Consider the following 24772-nt stretch of genomic DNA (forward strand, 5'->3'; position numbering starts at 1 on the left):
TTGCTGTCACACAGAAACCGAAAACCTCTCATCAACTCTTAGGATTTCCTGATAGCTTGGAACTGGGTGGAGTTCTCCATGGGTGGGTGTTATTCGTGGGGCAGATTTCAAATAAAATAGAACTGTTTTGAGAAAACCTTTGACGTCAGCTCCTCCTTGGAGGGACAAGGCTGATGATCGTCTCCCCCTGCCCTTAAAAATGTGTATCTGGTTGGCATAGTTGTTGCCAAGTTTTGTCTTTTGAACATACAGAGTGGGATTAAATCCTTGCTCACCAATGATGGTTAAATCCTGCTGCATTGGCACTGACTGTAGACTAGGCATGTCCAAAGTCAGTTTAGGGGCCGAAACCGGCCCCCTGTGGCAGTTTATTTCCCGGGGTAAAATCCTAAAAAAAGGCTCAACAACTTCAATCCTAAAAGGTCAACAACTTTGGTTGTCCCTTTGGTCGGCCCTCATGGATGTTCACTTCATCAAATCTGGCCCTCTTTGAAAAGAGTGTGGACACCCCTGCTGTAGACCCCTCAACCCTACCCCAAGCATCAGCTAGGTGAAATTCTGGATTTGATGGTCTTGTAGTAAGCCAATCCTGCTGTGTTTGGGTCCCTATTCTACTGTGTGAGTCCCTGAACCTCTGCCTTCAAGTCTTCCCGTGCTCATACTACCAATTGTCATCTCAGACAAGCTGCCCTGAAAGATCTTGGCCCTTGCCCGAGACCTGGCCTTTTCTTCAAGATTTCCCTTCCATATGCAGAAAATGGCAAATATTTACTTGAGATGGTGCTTGTGAGGGTGAATGGGTTCAAGATTGTCGGGAACATGATTTATCTATCTCCGTTAGCCTACCTGGCTTTATTCTCATTAGAAAAAGTTACAGGCCGCTTAATCAAAAGGTGACCTAAGCAGTGGACCTAATAAAACACAGATAAAACTTTTGAAAACAAATACACAGAGCTATGTATATGTCTGGGTAGGCTTGCTTGAAATTTGAGGAACTTAAGCTTAAAAAGGGATGCGGGTGGCGCTGTGGGTTAAACCACAGAGCCTAGGACTTGCCGACCAGAAGGTCGGTGGTTTGAATCCCCGTGACGGGGTGAGCTCCCGTCGCTCGGTCCCTGCTCCTGCCCACCTAGCAGTTCGAAAGCGCATCAAAGTGCAAGTAGATAAATAGGTACCGCTCTGGCAGGAAGGTAAATGGCATTTCTGTGCGCTGCTCTGGTTTGCCAGAAGCGGCTTAGTCATGCTGGCCACATGACCCGGAAGCTGTACGCCGGCTCCCTCGGCCAATAAAGCGAGATGAGCACCGCAACCCCAGTCGGCCACGACTGGACCTAATGGTCAGGGGTCCCTTTACCTTTTAAGCTTAAGCAGATTCCTGGTCTGAGGTACTTGATGACAGTGATTTTATATACCACCCTTAAGCATAAGATCTGAGGGTGGTTCACAGAATAAAATACAGGATAAAAACATATACATGATTAAAACAGAACAGCAAAATGTTAACCCTCCCTTCCCACTTAGAATCTAAACTAAGACACCAGAGGGAGATGAGCAAAACTGAAAGAGGAAGGAGATGGAAAGATCATGATGACTGAGGGATGAAAGCTGATGCATTCAGGCTTTGCTTTAATTGTTGGTGATGAGGGGTTAAACCACAAGCTTCATGGAAAAGGTGGGTTTTGTTTTTTTTTATTAAATATTTATTGGCATTTTCCAGAAACACACAACAGACACAAACAAGAAATAAACAAAAAAAAAAAAAGAAACACAAAAATACATAATATTCAAAACTAAACAAAAAATAGAAAAAACACATAAAGTTTCTGATACTTATTATTCTTAACCTTATTTCTCAGACCTCCTCACACCTCCCCTTCTTGTATTCCAATTTAAATTGTCAGTTCAGCAAGTCCTTAACTTATTTCTTTACCTTAACTTAAACATTTGTTCTAACATACTATTGTTTTACTTTACTTCTTTTTTCCATTTCCTCAATTTATTTTTAACAGCCTTATTTTCAATTAATTTAAAAAGAAAAAAACCAATTTTACCCTATTAAGATCACACATCAATACTTATACCCCATTAATTATTCTTAAACCTTTTTCCTAAAGTCGACCAAAATTTCCCTTCCACGATTTACCCAATTTCCTTACCACTAACAAAATATAAAAAGCAAATTATCCTTATGTACCCTTTGGATTCCCAACCTCCACCCACCCTTTTCCCGGTTCCAGTCCCCAACCAATATCCATCAGTCTTTATGTTATTTATTTAGCCTGGAGATCTCACATCCGAGGCCCTTATATCTCTCTCAGTTCCTTTCTGCCGGTCTCTTTGATAGTCCTTGATGTTAAGCCCCAAATCTCGGAGGGGCTCCGGCCCAACAGAATCCATGTTGCTTCCAGCCAGTCCTCCATACTTAAAAGCAAAGCCTATGGGGTGCTCCAACTCTTGTTTCAAATTTCTTTCAGATCCAGATGTCCCCAAAGCTCCAGCTTTCTCCTTCAACAAATTTGTAATCCTCAGGTCTTCAGATCTCCTCCAAAGGGGATCTCTCCATTTTCCAGACTCCCATTCAGACCAGGCTTTCCACATCCAATTTTTATTGTCCTTTTTTATCATCATGTCAGGCCTCATATTGTAACTCTCCTTTAACTCCTGCAAATCTCCTGCTCCTCCTTCATTTTCTTCAAAAACAACATATTGCTCCATCATATCTACACTTTCAGTTTCATTTATTTGTTCAGTTGAATAGGCTTCCTGTTTCAAGTCCTTATCAGGCTCAAAACTGTTGTTTACTGTCCAGTGTAGTAGTGATACCTTTGTAGACAAAGCATTGTATTCATCTTGCAAGTTTCCCAAGAGAACGAGTGCTCTGTCCAATTCTGCTTGGATTTTACATACTCCAGCCATTTTTGTGATGTAGTGTCCCTATTACCCCTCTAGGGGGATTTTAGTTCCTTAATGTTCCTTTCAGCTCAAAACCAAAAGTCCAGTTATTTTGTATCAGCCCTCCTTATTTTCAACAAGTTATACCAAGTAAACCAGCAAAAACAGCAGAAACAATGTTCTCTTTTTCCAGCTGACAACTAGCTGACTAACAGCTCACTTGACAGCTGTCAAAATCTTCAATGCAACAGGCTTTCTCATAGGACGTTCCCGGGTCTCGGGGGGGGGGGTGAAATTTCAGCTCCCAAAATTCTTTTTATCCTCCAGTAAATCTTCTTATAGTGTCAAAACCGTGAAGTCAGGATCTTTCATTGAAAAACAAGAAACAGATTCTCTCGACCTTAGCTGCCCAGTCCTTTGCTTTAAATTGTTTACAAGGGGGGGGGGTGGACTTCCTTTTTAGCCCCTTCCCGCTCGTTCCAAATCCAAAATTAGAATTTTTTAAAGTTCCAATCTCCGTATTACTCACGGGTTTATGTTTTAGAGTCCAATCGGTCTTGGAAGAAGTTGGCGCTCTCTGTCAATGGCTTGCGGCTTCACTCCGTAGGCGAGGGAGTACTCTCAGCACCACGCCTCACCCTGCCTCTGTTCCGAAGCCTTTAAAAAGGCTCCGTCGCGGATTGGGGGGGGGGCGCAAATGGTGCCCGCCGAGTCTCTGTGTTCACAGGCATCCGCGCCTGTGATTTTAAGGGTCTCCGCTTCGCCGCAGCGGCCAGACCCAGACGCTACGGAGCCGATTCCCTCCGGAGCTCGGAGGGAATCCGCCATTAAACAATGGCACCAACCCGGAAGTCGGAAAAGGTGGGTTTTGGAGGGCAACGGGGTTGGCATCATGCAAGCGTATGTTCTAAATATGACATCAGTCATAACACTGGAATTCTCCCAACTAGGTTTCGGAGTTAAGTGCAAGGATTTGATCCTGCACACTGTCTGAGCCTTCCCATGGCAAAACTGTTTTGACAGCTGGAATAAGCCTTATCTGCCTCAAGTTTCCCTGATTTGTTGCCCTTCCAATCTTTCTGGTTCAGCTCTTTGATCCCAGAGGTGTGCGGTTCTTTCTCCCCCTGCTGTCTCTCATTATCCAGAAAGAAAAAGCTTTTTGCTTTACGGACGCAGGTAATGGCCTTAAAAGAGCTCCGGTCTCTGGGTGAAAATCTACTTTCGCTTGCAAGTTCCCCTGCCTTTTCTCTTCTGGGCTAGGATTCAAACATCTTAAGAGCTGGAAACTGATGTTTAAGACCCAGTGCCGGTTTCAGGCTTTGGGGGGCCTTGAATGGTTGGAGGGGGTGCTTGCTAGAGTAGGACCCTCACCAGCATTTAAGTGTAAATTTCTGATAAACATTTTTGTATGTATGCAATTTTGCATAAGACAAATTTTTGCAAAGCCATTTCCCTTAATAACATGCCTTTGCTTTTTTTTTTTTTTTTTTTTTGCTAATATATGCATTTTTAGGCACACACTGGTCTAGTTCATGCATTTTTTAACTTATTACTTGGCTGCAGAACTGCATTGCAAAATGTGTCACTGTGTGAATTTCACAGGATGGCTTTTGTTTTGGAAAGGGCAACTTTGGTCGGTTTGCCTCTAAATGCTGTTGGTGGCCACATGGACCTCAGTGTGACAACAGTCTTACATTTTTTGCATGTAGGAAGATGTGTGCATACATACAGCACATACACACACACACACACACACACACACACGCAGTGAATGCTATCCTAGGCTGCATCAATGGAAGGCTAGTGGTCAAGGGAAGTAATAGGCTCTATTCTTCCTTGGTCAGACCACACCTGGAGTCCAGTGTCCAGTTCTGGGCACCACAGTTTAAGAAGGATATTGACAAGCTGGAAGGTGTTCAGAGGAGGGCAACCAAGGTTGATAAAGGGTCTGGAAACCAAGCCTTATGAGGAATAATTGAGGCAGCTGGATATATTTAGTCTGGAAAAGAGAAGACTTGAGAGGAGATATGATAGCTGTCTTCAAATATCTGAAGGGCTGTCACATGGACGATGGAGCAGGCTCTTTTGTGTTGCTCCAGAGGGTAGGATTGGAACCAAAGGATTCAAATGACAAGAAAGGATATTCCAGCTAAACAGTAGGAATAACCTGACAGTAAGAGCTGTTTGACAATGGAATGGACCACTTTGGAAGGTGGTAGATCCTCATTGGAGGTTTTTAAACGGAGGTTGGGTGGCTATCTATCATCTTTAGCTGTGATTCCTGTATTGGACTAGATGACAATTGGTGTTCCTTCCCACTCCCATTCCATATATCGAAAGGTTGTTGATTTGGGAATATGGCCCCCAGGCTGAAGAAGCTTCTTGTCCTAACATAAACACAGTTAACTAAGAGTACTGGTGAGTTGCAGTGGAGAATTCTTCATTTGTTTCACCTCCCTGCTCATCTTTGTATAGTGCCGAGGGTGAGGAATTATCCAGTCACCTCTTTTTATTTATAGCCACTCCATGCTATTTATTAACAAAGCACCACAAAAGGAGAATTTCTTGCCTGGCCATGTTCAAAAGGGAGTTTCTCCTGTCTTGAAATCAGAGCCAGGGCAGATTTGGAACACAGAGCACTCATTTAGCGTTTAAAGCTTTTGCTATACTTGGGAGGATGGGGAAGAAAGAGAGGGAAATCTGTGGCATGATCTGAAGAGGAAATGTTCAAAGGGCACCGTGCTCTTGTGGAGCTCTGACTGATAATCAGCAGGGCGTGCAAAGCAGACTTCCCAGGTGATTGTGCTCAAAGCTGCAAAAACGGCCCATTCTGGACACGCTATTAAATCTATGGAGTGTGTTCAGGGCATCTGGAATCAAGGCACTCGGAAATGGACGTGGCCTTGGCCTGCAAGGACTAATGAAGGGCTACATAGGGGCACATGCACACCATATGTTGAAAGCACAGTCAATGCATGTTTAAAACAGATGACCTCCCCCAAAGAATCATGGAAAGGGCGAGCGGGGAACTACAGTTCCCAGGATTCTTTGGGGTAAGTCATGTGGGTCACTCCCGAGTCAATCCATTGGTCCATCTCTAGCTCAGTATTGTCTATAATGACTGGCAGAAACTTTGCAGGGTTTCAGGCAGGAGTTGATCCCAGAGATGTCAGGGATTGAATGGGAGATCTTCTGAATGCAAAGTGGGCAAATCTGTCAATTTGATTTGAATTAATTTTATAATGAATGATTTTAGAATGTTGTACTATTTTATTGTTGTTAGCCGCCCTGAGCCCGGCTTCGGCTGGGGAGGGCGGGATATAAATAAAATTTATTATTATTATTATTATTATTATTATTATTATTATTATTATTAATTTCACTTTCTGTCTCTCATTTTCCCATTCCTAAATTCAGTTCTCTGCATTTATGCATGTTGGTTTTTTTTTTTAAAAAAATCCTTATGCAAAACTAGCACCATTTTAATTGACTTTCTCCTAATATACATATGTTTGTAATGTACACAATTTTGCCCAATATGCACATTTTTGCAAAGCACATTCTGCCTGCATTCAGGATTAGTATCTCTTCTGCATGGATGTTTCAGCTGCATAAGGATTCTACTCAGACCGGACACGGGTTAGAGCTCAACGTCGAGCCTACCAAGTGGCAATGGCGACGGCGAAGAGGGCCTTCTTCGCCGCCTCCATTGCATCTGCAGAAAACAGCAGCAGGAGACTTTTTCAAGTGGTTCGCAATCTATCGGAACCACCTGTACCACCGGGGCCTGGTAGGGACCCCAAGATCTCCTGCAATGATTTGCAAAGTTTTTTGCAGATAAAATCGCTCAGATTCAGAAGGAGGTAGACTCCACCGTGGGAGCAGGGCCAGGGTGGGAGAGTGCTAGAGTTCTGTCTGGTCCTGTTACATGGGATCAATTCCAATCTGTTACCTCCGAGGATGTGGACAGGCTGCTTGGACAAGTGAAACCGACCACCTGTCTCCTTGATCCTTGCCCATCCTGGCTGATAAAAGCAAGCCGGGAAGGGCTGGGCGATGGGCTCTGCGGGGTGGTGAATGCTTCCCTCTGTGAGGGAGCCTTCCCAGACCCGCTGAAAGAGGCGGTCATTAAACCGCTTCTTAAAAAAACATCTTTAGACCCGGCCAATTTGGCCAACTATCGCCCAGTCTCAAATCTGCCATTCTTGGGCAAGGTGATTGAGCGGGTGGTTGCTGAACAACTCCAAGCACGCCTGGAGGAAACGGACCATTTGGATCCCTTCCAATCAGGATTCAGGCCTCACCATGGGACTGAAACTGCCTTGGTCGCGCTGGTTGATAATCTCCGGCGGGCTAGGGACAAAGGTGAGAGCTGTTTCCTAGTTCTGCTGGATCTCTCAGCGGCCTTTGACACCATCGACCATAACATCCTTCTGGACCGTCTAGAGGGGCTGGGAGCTGGGGGCACTGTCATACAGTGGTTCCGCTCCTTCCTCCTGGGCCGTGTCCAGAAAGTGGTGGTGGGGGATGAGTGTTCAGACCCCTGGGCTCTCACTTGTGGGGTGCCTCAGGGTTCTGTCCTCTCCCCCATGCTTTTTAATATCTATATGAAGCCGCTGGGAGAGATCATCAGGGGGTTTGGACTGGGTGTTCATCAGTATGCAGATGACACCCAGCTCTACCTCTCCTTTAAATCAGAACCAGTGAAGGCGGTGAAGGTCCTGTGTGAGTGCCTGGACGCGGTTGGAGGATGGATGGCGGCTAACAGATTGAGATTGAATCCTGACAAGACAGAAGTACTGTTTTTGGGGGACAGGGACCGGGTTGGTGTGGGGGATTCCCTGGTCTTGAATGGGGTAACTGTGCACCTGAAGGACCAGGTGCGCAGCCTGGGAGTCATTTTGGACTCACAGCTGTCCATGGAGGCGCAGGTTAACTCTGTGTCCAGGGCAGCTGTCTACCAGCTCCACCTGGTACGCAGGCTAAGACCCTACCTGATCGCGAACTGTCTCGCCAGAGTGGTGCATGCTCTAGTTATCTCACGCTTGGACTACTGCAACGCGCTCTACGTGGGGCTACCTTTGAAGGTGACCCGGAAACTGCAATTAATCCAGAATGCGGCAGCTAGACTGGTGACTGGGAGTGGCCGCCGGGACCACATAACACCGGTTCTGAGAGATCTGCATTGGCTCCCAGTACGTTTCCGAGCACGATTCAAAGTGTTGGTGCTGACCTTTAAAGCCCTAAACGGCCTCGGTCCTGTATACCTGAAGGAGCGTCTCCACCCCCATCGTTCAGCCTGGACACTGAGGTCCAGCGCCGAGGGCCTTCTGGCGGTTCCCTCATTGCGAGAAGTGAGGCTACAGGGAACCAGACAGAGGGCCTTCTCGGTAGTGGCGCCCGCCCTGTGGAACGCCCTCCCATCAGATGTCAAAGAGATAAATAATTACCTGACATTCAGAAGACATCTTAAGGCAGCCCTGTTCAGGGAAGTTTTTAATATGTAACGCTGTACTGTTTTTAACACTGATTGGGAGCCGCCCAGAGTGGCTGGGGAAACTCAGCCAGATGGGCGGGGTATAAATAATAAATTATTATTATTATTATTATTATTATTATTATTATTATTATTATACTCTCAGAGAAGGAATTTGCTGCTAGTATATTATAGGACACACTGTTTCTTTTTATTTAAAATCATTGATAATCTCCTCAACATTTTCAAAATCCCCAAGTATTGTACAACATAAAAACAATAAACAACACCATCAATAAAAAAACTACACCAACAAAACAAAAACACGGTGTAAAATAGCAGCATAAAAACTTACTAAAAGAAGGTTCAGGGAATCCAAACAAAAACAGGGACCAGTCTTACTGGTCATGGAAAGCCTGGGCAGAAAGACATGGCAGAGGGAAGGACATTTCACAATATAGGGGCGATAGCAGAAGCCTGCTTTAAGGGTTACCGGTCTATGGTATTTTGTAAGTAGAATTCCTAGGAAACGTATTCTGAACTATGAAATGCATGTTAGTAGGAGACATTAAAATAATGGTGGCCTGGTAAAGGATGGAGGTCTTGATGAGCAGCTGATTCCCCAAATGGAGCATGAACAAAGGTTCTTATCCAGGAGACAAAGGAATATGCACATAAGTAAGTAAGCCTGGTTATCAATAGGATACAAAGCATAACAAGCTCTTCCTTTTATTCAGAGAGATGGGATGACAACAATGGGATCTGAACTATGAAGGATGCAACGTTCACAACCACAACCCACCTTAACAAAACGTCCCGTTATAAATGTTATAATCCAATAGCCCAAAGATATAATATGGTTCATAGAGGGTAATGAAATGCAAAGCTCTCCCTGCCCTCCGATGAACCAGCGAGCGTTTCTCCCAGTCATTAGTCCAAATTAGCGAAGCTGAAATGAGAAGGAAGACTCGGCAGGCTCTCCTAACGGTTCTGATGCAAAGTTCAATCTGCTTCATTGTGTTGTTGGCAGAAAATAGCTTACTTTGTTCAGATTTTTGGAAGGCAGCAAGGGAACGGTTACATAATGGAGGCCTGGTCCCATTCTGTGGCCTTGGCCATCACAAATTTTGCCTAACACAAGCCCCTGAAACTTTTGTCACCAGGAGTCCTTTCCAGCTAAGGAGGCAACAGCCTGAGCCTCTCAGAAACTCCCCAGCCCATTCTGATGGCACAGTTGCCCCCTGGGCTGCATGTTGAAGGCTGGGATCCTTTCCACCTTGGAGCAAAATTGCACACACTTTTTTGCAAGGAGCTCAAGGCTATGCGTGTGGCTCACTCCTTCCATTGTATCCCCGCAACAACTTTGTGAGCATAGGAGCCAACTCCAAGGTGTTGAGGTTACTTTGCGCCCCCCCAATAAAATATTTGAGTACCCCCCCAAGTTGATGGACATTGCCATTCAAATGGTGTCCGTGAATCGTGTCATGTGATTGATTATGCAGGGCGGGGCTTACCTGCCCCCCCAATATTTTATTCAAGTTGGCACTCCTGCCAATAATACTATATTGCAACAAATGTCATATAATAACCGATAACAGGGGTTCCCAAACTATGCTCCATGGATTCAGGTGGTTCGTGGTGTGTTTGTAAAAATACAAGTAAACATTGTACAAAATTTAACACGCTGCATTACACTTGCTACAAATGGCAAGAAAACCATTAAGGGGTCCACTAAGACCCTCAGAAATTTTCAAGTGGTCTGTGGGGGGGGGGGAAGGTTTGGGAACCATTGACCTTTAAAACACTCCCCCGAAATAGCTGCAGAAATTTATCAATAGACAGGAAACAGATAGGGTTGTTTGCATCAGAAAATGCACTTTCTTTATCGCTGCTTTGCTGAGACTAATAGGTTTTTCTGTCCATCCCTTTCCCTTCCACAATCAAAGTGTTCAGGTAGCTTTCAAAGGCCAGCCCCGTGGGGACCTGTTAAAAAGGCCTTCATCAATGCCCATCTCCTCCTGCAGGAGTGACCTTTACCTCCTCTCGGCTGCTGCTGCGACCAGATTCATATCACCTTGGAAGGAAGGTTGCCATAGCGATCAGAGATGAAATTCAAAGCTGTTTCTGCTCCATCCCACCTGTGCAAACTGAAGTGCAGTCGCTTCTGTTGCTGCCTCTGCCTTCTGCGGTTGTGTCTTTCTACTCTGTATATATTTGCAGATGCATGCCTAAATTATTTTTTAAGTATACAACTACAATATGAAGGTACTTGCAAAGGTGAGCATTGTGTACGTATCTTCACCTGGAAGCTGAGTTGAGTTGCAGCCCCAATAAGTGCAGTCAGCGGCAAAGCTCTCTCTCTCTCTCTGTGTGTGTGACACCAAAAAAGGACAGTACTGTGAAGATCTGCCTGAAGAAGTACTAACTGGATGAATATTCTGTGGGGTGAAACTTTCCCCACCCCCCAACACACCTTTATTTAGTCATCGTTTCATCCTTGGGACTGCGCAGCAAATCTCACTGAATATTAGCAACTAATTTCTTCCAAAACCAGCTGCTTACTCTATCTCATTTTACAGGAGCTGCTTGGAGGAATCTCTGGGATTTATGAAGTGGATTTTCGCTCCATGGCTGCTTCCAAAGAGAGCAGGGAGCATCATGGAATGTGGGAACAGCAGCGTCCTTTAAAGTAGCAGGGCTGAATTCATTGTGGTTATTAAGGAGAGAAGACTCAACACCCTTCCCCAACCCCATGCCCAAACATCCTTTCTTTTTGCTCTGGAGCTTTCCCTGTGATAACCTGCTCTTTAAAGCTGAACTGGAGCAAATGGAAATCCATGGAACACCTGAATTGCTGTTTGTTGTGCCTTAGCTTTAAAGAACAGGTTTTTGCTGGGAAAACTCCAGGGGAGGAGCAAAGAGTGCTCAGACAATTACCGGTAGCTTGAAAGCATGTCACTGCGCTTGGGAAGAGCAGAGCAAAAGGTAAGTATGGATAAACCCTCAGACACTTTTCTGTCTCCCTCTGAAATGAGCATCTTTAAACACCCAACACAAAGCATCCCACATTGCTATCTTCACTTTAGTTAGTGAAGAAGAGGTCAATTGAGAAGCATTTTGATTATCTGGAGCCCCATTTCTAACTGCATATTTGTTGGCGACCTCAAGAGAACTTCAAAAAAGAGCAAGAGCAAAATCCATACTAGAGAAACCAACGTTACCACGATCTGTTTCACATTAAAAAAAAAGCATAAATGAAGGCACTGTCTTCCTTCCACCTCCCTGATTATCTCCTTTCCCTCACACAGATAAAAGATAATGAAGGATCCCATGGTGTTAATCTATTCTGTGGCCAAGGAATTGTCTCTCTCTTTCTCATTCTCTCTCTCCCTTCCTAATTATGCTTCTTTTCAAATCTGCAATTAGCAAAATGACTTTGTCCAAAAAGAAATTGCAGAGGCTCCCATGCCCAGAATTACACTGAATGTCTTTGTCAGTTCTTGAGAGTTATAACACTGTTGGCATTTTGCTGACATTTGATATGACAAATGTGTTAAGTATTCTAGGATTTAAACACGCCCTCCCCCCCAATTCTTTTGGTTCAGAGAAGGGTTCAATTCACTCAGGGCCAAGGAGAATGGAAAGTGTAAATTAAGATGCAAATCTCTCTCTTGCTCTCCTTTCCAATGGGTTGGGGATTGTTAATGACAAGGAAGGTGTGAGTGTGACCCTTTCCCAAAACATCTAGAGGGAACCAGGTTAAGGATGATGGTTTTAAAGGAGCAGGTTGAGGGATGCACCACGTGAGAGTCATGGCTGTTAAAAGCTCTGGAGAATGCGTCATTGAGTTATTTTAGTGGGGAACTATCCTCCCTTCATGGGATGGGTAATGCTACTGTTCATATAGAACCCAGGTAGGTATCTCCTGGTTGCTATGGGAACATAGAATGCAACCACTTTGAAATCCCAACTTGAACAGTGCAGCAGAAACAGGTCAGGATAATTCTCCAAGTGTCTTTTCAGGTGTGTACAGCCTACCTTCCTATTGATGATTTCAGAGTGTTGTGTGGTCCAGGGTCAAGATTCATAGAAACAAAGATAACTGAAGAGGAAACATGTGCCATATGACAGAGGTTTTCAAAATCATGAAGTCAGTGGAGACAGTGGCTAAGAAAGCCTCTCTCATAATACTAGCACCCAGGAGCCTTAGAGGAGCTTGCAGATGGGTACTTATTATGGGATGGACACTCTTCACACAGGACAAGTTAATGATGTTGTTTGTAGGGGTCTGCACGCACTCCAATTTGGGGTCTGATCTGGTGCTTCAGAGTAGTCCCGATCTGACCTGAGACGGCTTTGAAGTCAGGAGATGGCAGCTTGTTTGCGGTCTCTCTTGCACTGCTTGCTGTCTGTCGAAGTGACTTTCTCTTGGGGAAAGATGTTGATTACCTCCCCTCCAACCTGCTGGCTTTCAAAACATCCTCTTGAATGCCAAAAACACTCTACTCATGATAAAGATAAAAGATAAGAGCGGGGGAATACGCTGAAATTGTGAAACATGTTAGTATATTTCTGTTCATTCAGACTGGGCTCAGAAAAGAACCGTTAGAAACCAAACACATTTCAGATGCACTGAGCAGCAGATCAAAATATCATTATACTCTATTTGTAAATTCCAATCTAGGCATCTCCCATTTAGCAAATTAGGCAGAGGTGCTAATTAAGGTGATCGTTAAATGTTCATTTTCCTGAATGCTTTGGTAAAATCAACATCAGAGCAACTAGATAGCTCGAAAGCGCAGGGCGGGGGGGGGGGGACCTGCAGCCCTCCAGATGTTATTGGACTCCTGACTCCCACCAGTCCCAGCCAGCAAGGTTGCTGGTCAAGCATGATGGGAGTTGTAGTTCAATAGCCTCTGAAGGGCTGTATGTTCCATGCTCTAAAGTCTCAAGTTCACTTGGAGTAACTTAGGTCTGCAGTATCCTATAGTCTTGGTATAATAGTTATTTTAGGCCAGCTTTTGCTGACCTGGTGCTGTCCAAAGGTTTTGGACTGCAATTCCCATCAATCTCAGCCAGTGCATAGCATTATAGACTTACAAATGATCCGAGAGACAATTGGTGGTAGAAACACTAGCTTCTGGGTTGGCTTCTCCTTTTTGTCTTCTTATTTTGACACATAGTAATAAGTCATGAACCCCCATTCATAGGTGGCTCTTCCAGGAAGGATAATCAGTTGAAATAACTGAAAAAGAGAGCACCAAAATAAAAGAACTCGCACCCACACCAGTTACCAAGCTACAGGGGATGCCTAATGCATCCAACAGTTCCCGGGTTCTAAGAACTCTCCCCAGGCTGCCATCATTACATACATTCAGGCGAAAGGCAAAAGCATTCATTTTTAGCCAGGCTTTTGGGCTATTTCCTATCTATGGCTTTTTCACATGGGTGGGATATTTTAACACAGGAAGGTTTTAATGTATGTGCTTGTTTTTTGCTTAAAATATTGTAAGTGCCTTTGAGCTGCTGTAGCAAAAAAGGTGACTAATAAGGGACAACAACAACAATTACTATATTCAAAAACTATCAATATTGGACCATGACTTTGCGACCAGCTAAACAGACAGATTCACGAAAAGACAACTATGCCTCTTGCACCTGGACATCTAAAGGTTCATATGCTCAAGTGGGGGTGGTTGTCTATGTCCCCTTTGGTTTGTGTACACCACAAAATAAATGCCATTATAAATAAATAAATAAATGCCATTGTGTACACCACAAAATAAATGCCATTATATATTTGGGATGCTGTTACCAGAGCCCACGGCTGTGAAACTAATGAAGCTTAAGCTTCAGGGGCCCCCAAAGCAGCAATATTAGTGTGTGTATAACATTTCCCTAATTTTCATCCCCCGCATAACTTGAAAACTGTAAGGCATAGGACATATTTATTCACACTGGACACTTTGTCATGTGAGGCAATCCAGTGCAGCAGTTTAAATGAAAATCGGAGTTAAAAAACATTGTGGTGCTCTGTCATGGAACAACCCTATTGAAGAAGATAACAGGGGTTACCCAGACCTCGTTTCTGGTTGCGAAGGGGCCCCCATAACAGTTCAAGTTTCAGGACACCCTAAAATGTAGATCTGCCCCTGCCTCAAGGGGTGGCACACCTTTACAGCCAGTCTCCCTGGTCTCTGTGGGCAGAGAGGGACCAGGGGCAAAGCTCTGCAGAATGCCTGCCCTCCTGACAAGCCAGCAAAAGGAGAGGCGTTCTGCCACCCAGCTTTGCTGCTGGGCAGTGTGATGGGGCTTTAAACTGGCACGTGGGTGGCGCTGTGGGTTAAACCACAGAGCCTAGGGCTTGTCAATCAGAAGGTTGGCGGTTTGAATCCCTGCAATAGGGTGAGCTCCCGTTGCCCGGTCCCAGCTCCTACCAACCTAGCAGTTTGAAAGCATGCCAAAAAAGTACAAGTAGATAAATAGGTACCGCTCCTGCAGGAAGGTAAACAGCGTTTCCGTGCGCTGCTCTGGTTCGCCAGAAGCGGCTTAGTCATGCTGGCCACATGACATGCAAGCTGTACACCAGCTCTCTCGGCCAATAAAGCGAGATGAGCGCCGCAACCCCAGAGTCGGTCACGACTGGACCTAATGGTCAGGGGTCCCTTTACCTTTACCTTTATGAAGGGAGGAGCTGCTGCAAAGCCCCACCTGCTTAGCAATGGAGACTCTGCAAGAGCTTCTTGGGGCAGCAGTGGGGCTTTTGGTTTTAGGTGTCGAAACATCTCATGCCAACCCTGCATGCTACTACTCCTCTTCTTAAGAGTCTCTAATAATAATAATAATTTTTATTTATATCCCGCCCTCCCCAGCCGAAGGCAGGCTCAGAGCGGCTAACAACAGTAAAATAATACAGCATTCTAAAATCAATTCATTATAAAATCAGTTCAAATCAAATTAATGGCCACCATTGGGCTAGAGTTCTGTGAGGATTACCAAAGGTACCTCAGTGGCCCTTGCCAGGCTGTCCCTGTGGGAGCCAGACTCAATCGCATTCTGGCAAACTCAGGGTGTGCAGCTATAGTTGATTGGGGGGTGGGTCTTGTGGAACAACCCTGCCTCCCCCAGAAAGCAGACTTTTGCGATAAGGAAAGTGACATATCAGTGCATTGGGAACTGTGGGAGAACATTTGCTCGACTCAACATCACCCTAAGCACTCCATAAACAAGTCAGAATTAATGGTCAATAAATAGTCACTGCAGGATGCTTTCAGGCTGTCGTTTTTGGGTAGGATCCAGTCAAAGGCTGGAAAATTCAGCTTGCACAATTGTAACAAATCTCCCCCTCCCAATCAGATTGTTGTGATAAGGAAAGGGATTGGAAAATGCAGTGGAAAATGTAGGATTACACTCGCTTTGATGCAAGTTGTGTAACCTCCTGGTACAACAAATGATGAACAGCTTGTCTGGATGTAACCTGATTGTTTGGCAAAATGCTGTCCTTGAGGCTATCATTTGCATCTGCAGCTTGGACAGAGCTGTCTTTTGGAAAAAGATATGGCTTCTGCTTCACTTAGTGCAGTGCTACTCAAAGTGGTTGTCCGTGGACAAGGGCCACAAGCCATTAGTTGCTGGTCTGCAGTGACTCCACACAGCCCAGGTTGTGTAGGCAGCTTCAGGGACCAAATATGGTATCCGCTGCTGAAGAATCAATGTGAAGACAGTGCCAGGTGGCCAAGCAATCCTGCAATGATAGAAGTCACCATGCGATTCTCTCTCAGTTTAATGTTCTGTACAGGTCTCCTCAGGCCTGTAAGCCCCAGTAACTGCAATTAAACTGTGAGCTCACCCATACTTCTGTTTGTGCTGTGATTTATGGGCACAGGCCAATGATTTACAGGCACAGGTCTGAGCAGGGTTCCTCCCCACCCTTCCATCCTGTCATTTCTCCCAGGAAAACCTACTGTTTACTGCTGAATTGGAACAAACACCAATCAAGTTTTCTATAGGTTGCCAATCATTCTAATTCAGTGATAAACATAATTGTTGGACTCGTGACTGAAAATCATAGACCTGAGACCTCACTCTCAATTAAGTGTACATAGGATTACAGACCCAGACTTGTCTCCAACTAAGTTTTACTCAGAGTAGGCCTATTGAAATTCATGGAGCTAAGATAACCATGCCATTGTGTTTAGTGGGCCTGCTCTAACTTAGTTTGAGAAAATCCTCAGTCTTCTCAACAAGGGAGGGTTTGAACAATTGCCTTGATCCCAGAAAGTTCCTAAAAGGTAATAATTTATCATGACTACTACTTCTACTTGTACTCAGTTGTTGCTCAGTGATTCTAAGAAACCAACAAAATCAGTACAGTTTTTAAATAAGTGGTTTAAAATGAGTGCAGTTTTGAAAGGTTCAGTCCACCACCATGGTTGCAATATACTGTATTAAAACGTGTCCAAAAGCATAACTTTCAAAAATATATCTAGATCAACTTTCAAAAATATATCTAGATTAAAGATCCTCCAGGTGTCCCTATTTTTCAGGGACAGTCCTGGATTTACAGAAGATGTCCCAGTTTCTGAATTGATCCCAGAATGTCCCGCTTTCCCCTAGGACATCCCTATTTTCATCGGAGAAATGCTGGAGGGTGTGGAGTTAGGCGACTCCTGAGCCAAGGAGATAACTAACTATACAAGCTTTAGAAGACATCTGAAGGTAGCCCTGTATCACAAAGTCTTTTAATGTTTAATAATGTTTTTATGTATGTTGGAAGCCACCCAGAGTATGAGATTATTATCATCCACCTGTCACCAGAAGGTCCCAGGGCAGGTTACAACAATGTAAAACACAACAATTAAAAACAGTATCTGAAGAAGTGTGCATGCACACGAAAGCTCATACCAAGGACAAACTTAGTTGGTCTCTAAGGTGCTACTAGACAATTTATATATATATATATTTCTACTGCACCAGACCAACACAGCTACCTACCTGAGTATAAAGCAAAGTACTGTAGTAACTAGGGTGGGTCCTTATATATCAAGTGTCATAGGCCAGTGCATCAAAATAAGTCAATCCATTTGGGCTTTTTGCAAGTCAACTGCATTCAAAATCCTATGATTTGTCGTTTGTAGACTAGGCAAGCATGTCAAAGGAACAAGAGTCTGGGGACCACACCCTACCAAAGCCAGAGAAAGCCCAGGTGGTGAGCCGACTCTTGAAGCAGGCGCCTCCCGGAGAGTTCAACGAGGCCTTCAGCGACCTGCGCATGCTGGTGGATGATGACACCATGATGTGTGAAGAGGTGGCCAGCCTTTGCGCTGTGCACAACAAAGACCATTTCACTCCAGTCAAAAGCAAAAAGTGCGAGGTGTTGCTGACCCGTCACAATGAGCTGGAGGAGAACCGCTTCCTAGACCCTCAGAACAGAGTCTCCTTCAAGTACGACCACCTGAAGAGAGTGCCAAGCAATTTCCAGGATCAGCCTGAGGAGGATGAGAAAGGTGAGCTGTGGAGGAGAGCACTTCAAGAGGCCCTGAAGGTCTATGTCAGCAACCACTACCCTGAGGGGCTTTGCAGCGTCTTCATCAAGGACACAGCTGTCCGGAAGATCTTTGTGGCTTGCATAGAGAGCCACCAATACAAGCCCTTTTCTTTCTGGAATGGCCTGTGGAAGTCAGAATGGACTTTTGCATTGGCACCGGCCTCCACTTCTACCGAGGTGTCTGGCACCATCATGGTCCAAGCCCATTACTTTGAGGATGGCAACACACACCTGACGGTCATCAAGGATGTGGAGGAGACCCTGCTGGTCACGGATGAGACCCAAACAGCACAAGACTTTGCGAAGCTGGTGGAGAAGGCAGAAAACGAGATCCAAGGTGGGCTGATGGAAGAGTATCAGCACATGAACGGTACATACCTGAAGTCCTTTCGGAGACAGCTGCCCATCACCCGCACCTGCCTTGACTGGGAGAAGGTTGTGATGACCAAGATTGTTGCGGCTCGTGCTAGCCAGTGAACGTCCCACTTCAATGCGGCAGTAGGGATGAGGGAAGGGAGGCAATGCCTGTGGAAATGTGAGATGTTTGGAATAGAATTTTAAAATAAAGTGAGGGCACGTCCAGGCTGTTGCTGGTTTCATGTGGGATTCAGTTAGGTAAAGGACCCCTGACAGTTAAGTCCAGTCGCAGACGACTCTAGGGTTGCGGTGCTCATCTCACTTTATAGGCTGAGGGAGCTGGTGTTTGTCCGCAGACAGTTTTTCCAGGTCACGTGGCCAGCATGACTAAGCCGCTTCTGGCGCAATGGAACACCGAAACCAGAGCAGCGCATGGAAACACCATTTACCTTCCTGCCAGAGGGATACCTATTTATCTACTTGCACTTTTTTGGCGTGCTTTCGAACTGCTAGGTTGGCAGGATCTGGGACCGAGCAATGGGCGCTCACCCCATCGTGGGGATTCAAACTGCTGACCTTCTGATTGGCAAGCCCAAGAGGTTCAGTGGTTTAGACCACAGCACCACCCGCGTCCCAGCAAAGTCAGGTTGTGGGATTGCCTTACCCTAAATAGGCCTGTTTGACCACTTCAATCTGTGAAACTGGCACTGTTACAGGTGCCACAAAAGACCTGCTATGCAGTTGTAAGAAAGCAGGTAATTCTTGAGTGTGGGTGCTGCCACATTGAAAGATCCAATTCTTACAAACATGGCATCTATATTGTGTGGCACCAATTTCACAGAGGAGATGTTGGCAGAGGCTGCTGTGTGCATACTGAACACTGTAGAAAGAGACAGTGTTCTGTACTCCCACCGTGCCCAACCAGATGCCCCAAAACAAAGCCCAAAAGTCGAACCTGAGCAGGCACACCGGGTTCTACACAACACTGTGGGTGCCTGGCATGTGTGTGTGTGTGATGTCATGTGCAGCAGCCATGGGGAGGTCATCCAGAGAGAATACACAGAAGCAGCCTGTCCTATTAGAGGGAAGCAAAAGGAAATGGGAGAAAATGAAGAGAGACAAGGCAGTCCAAAATAGACCTAGAGGCAGACATAAAGCGTGAGTGAGCTGCGGCATGTGTGTGTAGGAGCTGGGGAGGGGCAGTCTGTATAGAAAGCTGCTGCTGTCATTTGGGATGTTATTATGGATGCTCACAGTGTGACGCACACATGCAGATTCCCATCTGAGGAGCATGAATCCCCTTTCCCTCCCATTCTCTTTGGAAAACGGGCGTTAATTAGCCACGGAGATATTCATCAAGCTGCTGCCTCTTGGAGCAGGTCAATCCCAGAGACATCTGGCGAGCCCACTTTCCACCCTGCTTCCAAAAAAGCAGAGAGTCTGGCTTATGAAGAGCTGCAGCTCTCTCTGTTCCCTGCTCTCTGTCTGCTGGAAAAAGGCAAACTGCAGGATGTAGCGCCGAAATGGCTTTAATAACACAAGTCGAAAATGTTTCTTTCTCCTCATCCTTGACCCAGAAGATGGGTTCTGCAATGCTAAGTTCCCTGTGTACCAGGGATGGGGAACCTCAGGTCCAGGGACGAGGAGGAGGAGGAAGAGGAAGGAAGCAGAAGTCCACGTGGTGCTGGCTTGAGGAGGCTACACCAAGGGATTGGGGCCATGACTGGCTGCTGCTTCGGATCCTAGCTTGCCATGAATGTGTCTAGGTAAAGGTAAAGGGACCCCTCACCATAAGGTCCAGTCATGGCCGACTCTGGAGTTGTGGCACTCATCTTGCTTTATTGGCCAAGGGAGCTGGCGTACAGCTTCCGGGTCATGTGGCCAGCATGACTTAGCCGCTTCTGGCGAACCAGAGCAGTGCACGGAAACGCTGTTTACCTTCCCGCCAGAGCGGTACCTATTTATCTACTGGTACTTGCACTTTGATGTGCTTTCAAACTGCTAGGTTGGCAGAAGCAGGGACCGAGCAACAGGAGCTCACCCCGTTGCGGGGATTCGAACCTCCGACCTTCTGGTCGGCAAGTCCTAGGCTCTGTGGTTTAACTCACAGCACCACCCGTGTGTCTAATCTACTTTTAAATCTACATTGGTGGGCATCAACAGTGGGAGCAAGTTCCACAGTTTCCACTGTGTGAAGAGGGACTTTCTCTTATCTGCCCTGAATCTTCCAACATTCAGCTTCATTGGAAGTCCACAAGTTCTAATATTAGGAGAGCGGGAGAAACACTTTTCTCACTACACTTCCTCTATACCAAGCATAACTGTATAAACATCTATCAAAGGCTTCCTCAACCTCGGCCCTCCAGAGGTTTTGAGACTACAATTCCCATCATCCCTGACCACTGGTCCTGCTAGCTAGGGATCATGGGAGTTGTAGGCCAAAAACGTCTGGAGGGCCGAGGTTGAGGAAGCCTGGTCTATCATGTCACCTCTTCTTCCTTGTTTTTGCTCTAAGCAAAAAAGTCCCAAGTGCTGCAACTTAAAGGATTTGTTCCCCTTTGCCATGCAGGCCCCTGCATTGACAGACGTGGGAGCCAAACAATAAGGGTAGAGACAGAAAGAGCTGGGGAAGATTTAGCTCTTGTATTATCAGTAACCATGGGAAGCTCATGGTAGCCAGAAGCGCAAACCTGCCCAGCTTATACACTGTGCTTGACTTGGTCTCCCTTGAGCCTGAGTGGAGAGAGGGAATGCATTCACGTTTCCAAAAACAATGAGACACCAGCTGTCCAAACCTTCCTAACCCAGCTCCCAACCAAGTTCTAACTTGGCTTGGCAAGACACCAGAAGTTGCTAGAAATGATAAGGGCATGCTTAGCAATAGGCAACGAGGCTTGGCTTCGATTCATACGACAGCCCAGAATGGTGGGGAATTTTGAACACAATTCAAAAAGATGTAGCAAGCTTTTCTCTGCTCAGCTTGGAAATGTCCCACTGTTGACGACCTTCCTTTGGCAAGTTGTCATGGAGCTTTGTAATGTGATGGCAATTGATGGTGCTTGTGGATTTTTCTTTTCTTTTTCTTTTAATTAAAACTAAACAGAACATTTTTATCCCCGCCCAAAGGCTTCCAGAATGGCTTACAAATACCCATGATAAGACAGCCCCTGCCTTCAGATTTACAATCTAATATACATCACATACGGGCCCTGCTCCTGCCAACCTAGCAGTTCGAAATCACCTCAAAGTGCAAGTAGATAAATAGGTACCGCTCCGGCAGGAAGGTAAACGGCGTTTCCGTGCGCTGCTCTGGTTCGCCAGAAGCGGCCTAGTCATGCTGGCCACATGACCCGGAAGCTGTACACCGGCTCCCTCGGCCAATAAAGCGAGATGAGCGCCACAACCTCAGAGTCAGTCATGACTGGACCTAATGGTCAGGGGTCCCTTTACCTTTACTATACATCACACACCAACACAATGCCAGGGTGGGAGGAGGAAAAAGAAAAGCCCATGCTCTAATTCTTAGCTACAGAGTTGTCTCAGGAAGAACTTTCTGAGGGCAAGAGCTGTTTGACAGTGAAGCAGACTCCCTCGGGAGGTGGCTGACTCTCCTTCCTTGGAGGTTTTTACACAGAGATTGAGTAGCCATCTGTCATGGATGCTTTAGTTCAGGGGTCAGCAAACTTTTTCAGCAGGGGGCCGGTCCACTGTCCCTCAGACCTTGTGGGGGGCTGGACTAGAGGGAAATGAATGAATTCCTATGCCCCACAAATATCCCAGAGATGCATTTTCAATAAAAGCACACATTCTACTCATGTAAAAACACGCTGATTTCTGGACCACCCGTGGGCCAGGAAGGCGAATGGGCTGAATCCAGCCCCCGGGCCTTAGTTTGCCTACCCATGCTTTAGTTGCAATTCTTGCATAGAAGGGGGCTGGACTAGATGAACCTTGGAGTCACTTCCAACTCTACAATTCTATGATTCTATAAGTTATGCTCTTAAACTCACCATCATCTGGCATCAAACAGAATTGATTGTGGGGCTGAGTCATGACAACTGCTAAAACCTCTATTTAACCAACCCGTGCCATTTTCTTCTAGTATGCAACAATTGTCGCAACGGAGATTTTTCTTCCTAAGCTTCGGTCTGTGATGTATTCTTTTAAACTTTTCACCAATGATTTTGTCACATCATCAAAGCTGACATTATTTTTAAAGTCAATAGGGAGTGCTCAGCCATGAAGGTCACTGGATGACCTTAGGCCAGTCACTCGCTATTAGTCTAATCTACCTCATAGGGTTGTCCTAAGCAAACCTTCTTTACTGGATTCCCATTTCCCCCACCTTTGGTGGTTCTAAACCCACCCACCACATCCAGCGTTTTTCAGCCTTGCACCTTTATGGAAAGAACAACTTCAAAGAATAAGAGGAGGTTATCAGCTTGGACCACCCCCTTGCGGCTTAGTAAATAACAGATTTAAATAATATGTGCTTACATGCCAGGCACGTGTTTTGTGGGTGTTGCGTTGACTTCCCCTCCTGCAGTTACACAAGATTCCCTGAGAATGCTCAGCTTTGAAGGCCCACTAATGAAGTCATTAATTGCACAGAGCCTTTGATAACCGCAAAAAGGCTTTTTGTGTGTGTTCCGGCAGCACTTTTCCCCACTGATGTTTCTCAAAACGTAATCCATCATGTTCTTGTTGTGAAGACTCAAGGTGAATGCAATAAAGTGCCAGTTCACACACACACAGCAGACACTGGCAAGTGGCTTCCCACTGTGGGTTGAAGCAAAAACAACCTGTAGCACCTTCAAGAAGACTGGAGACCCTTTCTAGTCTATATAAAAAGCTTTTTTTCCATATGTGAAGACCACAGCGGAGTTTAAAGTGTAAGAAAATAGAACATATTAAGAAACACATTAGAGAGGAGGAAATTAGATAAGACAGAACCTTAAAACACAGCTGCACGTCATTTGGGTTATAAACATTGATGCTGGGTGAGCGGGAAGTGGCTAGTTTTGTTCAATTGGAATATAATTGTTGAGTAACAAATGTAAATTTCCACATGGAAAAAGGAACAAAATATTATTATATTTAGAAAGACTCCTGTAGCATCTTAAGAGAGTCAGGGTGCATCTAGGCTGTTACTATTTTCATGTGGGGTTCAACCACATACCAGAAAATTTAATGAGCATTTAATGTGTGTGATGATTTTAGTTCACAGGGAAGGTGTTATGTACTGAGCTAGGATCCTAGACCAATAGGCAGGTAGGATTCTAGAATGCAACAACCGGATTGGCCTGCAGGAGCAGCCCAATCAGGCCCTAGGAGGAAGTTAATCAGCCTATTAGGTCAGGAGGATCCTAGAATGCAACAACTGATTGGCCTACAGGAGCAGCCCAATCAGGCTCCAGGAGGAAAGCAGAGTCAGCCAATCACACGGGACCCATTGTGTAAATAATGTATATAAAGCCTGATGGTTGTTTTTTTTGGGGGGGGGGACGACGACTCAATTCACTGTTACGAGATGCAATAAAGAGCATGAAATCACTATGCGACTCCGAGTATATTTCAGAAGGGCTTTTAGCACCTCCCCTCTCACATAGGGAGCTATGGTGGTATTCCTGGTTGGAACACCATCAGCCCAGAGTGATCCATTAGCAGCTGCTATCAAGTCGTATGGGGGACACGGGTGGCGCTGTGGGTAAAACTTCAGTGCCTAGGACTTGCCGATCGCATGGTCGGCGGTTCGAATCCCCACGGCGGGGTGCGCTCCTGTCGTTCGGTCCCAGCGCCTGCCAACCTAGCAGTTTGAAAGCGCCCCCGGGTGCAAGTAGATAAATAGGGACCGCTTACCAGCGGGAAGGTAAATGGTGTTCCGTGTGCTGCGCTGGCTCGCCAGATGCAGCTTGTCATGCTGGCCACGTGACCCGGAAGTGTCTGCGGACAGCGCTGGCTCCCGGCCTATAGAGTGAGATGAGCGCACAACCCTAGAGTCTGGCAAGACTGGCCCGTACGGGCAGGGGTACCTTTACCTTTACCTTTTTATCAAGTCATATGCTTCCTCTCACATTAGCACCTCAGCATCACCCGGAAAGTCTTTGATCATTTCCAAAGAAAGGGCACTTTTACAATCAGTTAAAACATGCTCCTCCACTGCTCAGGTGATGCTCTTCTCAGTTCCCTCAGTTGTCATTGCCTCTGCCAGTCTCCAGTGTCACTTCCCATGCGACTCTCGTATCAAGCGAGCAACCACCCTGGAAAGTTGTGGCAACCCTGAGTGCCTGCTACCTCTCCTCTTATATAGTCCTCAGTTGCTGGGCACAGACTCTCTACCTGAGTCTTGGCTCCATCGGTTTCAGGTGCTGACCTGGCCCTTAACTGGCTTCAGGTGGTGAGTCATGAGCTCTCAATCTTGCACTCCTTCATACCGGTTGCCTCAGCTGTTCTGTCCTCTGCCTTCTGGCCCTTGGAGGCAGCAGGGGTGGGGAGTTATG

General features: G+C 45.8%; 1 protein-coding gene across 2 annotated transcripts; it reads left to right on the forward strand.

Moving 5' to 3' along the window:
* The first annotated feature begins 12305 nt into the window (after positions 1 to 12305).
* LOC128401982 (F-actin-capping protein subunit alpha-1-like) lies at positions 12306 to 18497 on the forward strand. 2 transcript variants are annotated; one of them, XM_053365664.1, is made up of 2 exons: positions 12306 to 12391; positions 17506 to 18497. In XM_053365664.1, the coding sequence occupies exon 2, from the start codon at positions 17517 to 17519 to the stop codon at positions 18390 to 18392; it is 876 nt and encodes a 291-aa protein (XP_053221639.1). In that variant the 5' UTR covers positions 12306 to 12391; positions 17506 to 17516; the 3' UTR covers positions 18393 to 18497. The 2 variants fall into 2 exon arrangements, with proteins under 2 accessions (XP_053221639.1, XP_053221640.1); XM_053365665.1 differs by having other exon boundaries at positions 12313 to 12361.
* Positions 18498 to 24772: the final 6275 nt, after the last annotated feature.

This window comes from Podarcis raffonei, chromosome 14, assembly GCF_027172205.1.
Source record: "Podarcis raffonei isolate rPodRaf1 chromosome 14, rPodRaf1.pri, whole genome shotgun sequence".
Taxonomy (NCBI): Eukaryota; Metazoa; Chordata; class Lepidosauria; order Squamata; family Lacertidae; genus Podarcis; species Podarcis raffonei.

What these genes read in the sequence shown, in the direction of transcription:
- LOC128401982 (XM_053365664.1), top strand. Translation starts at nt 17,517, where the DNA reads ATGTCAAAGGAACAAGAGTCTGGGGACCACACCCTACCAAAGCCAGAG.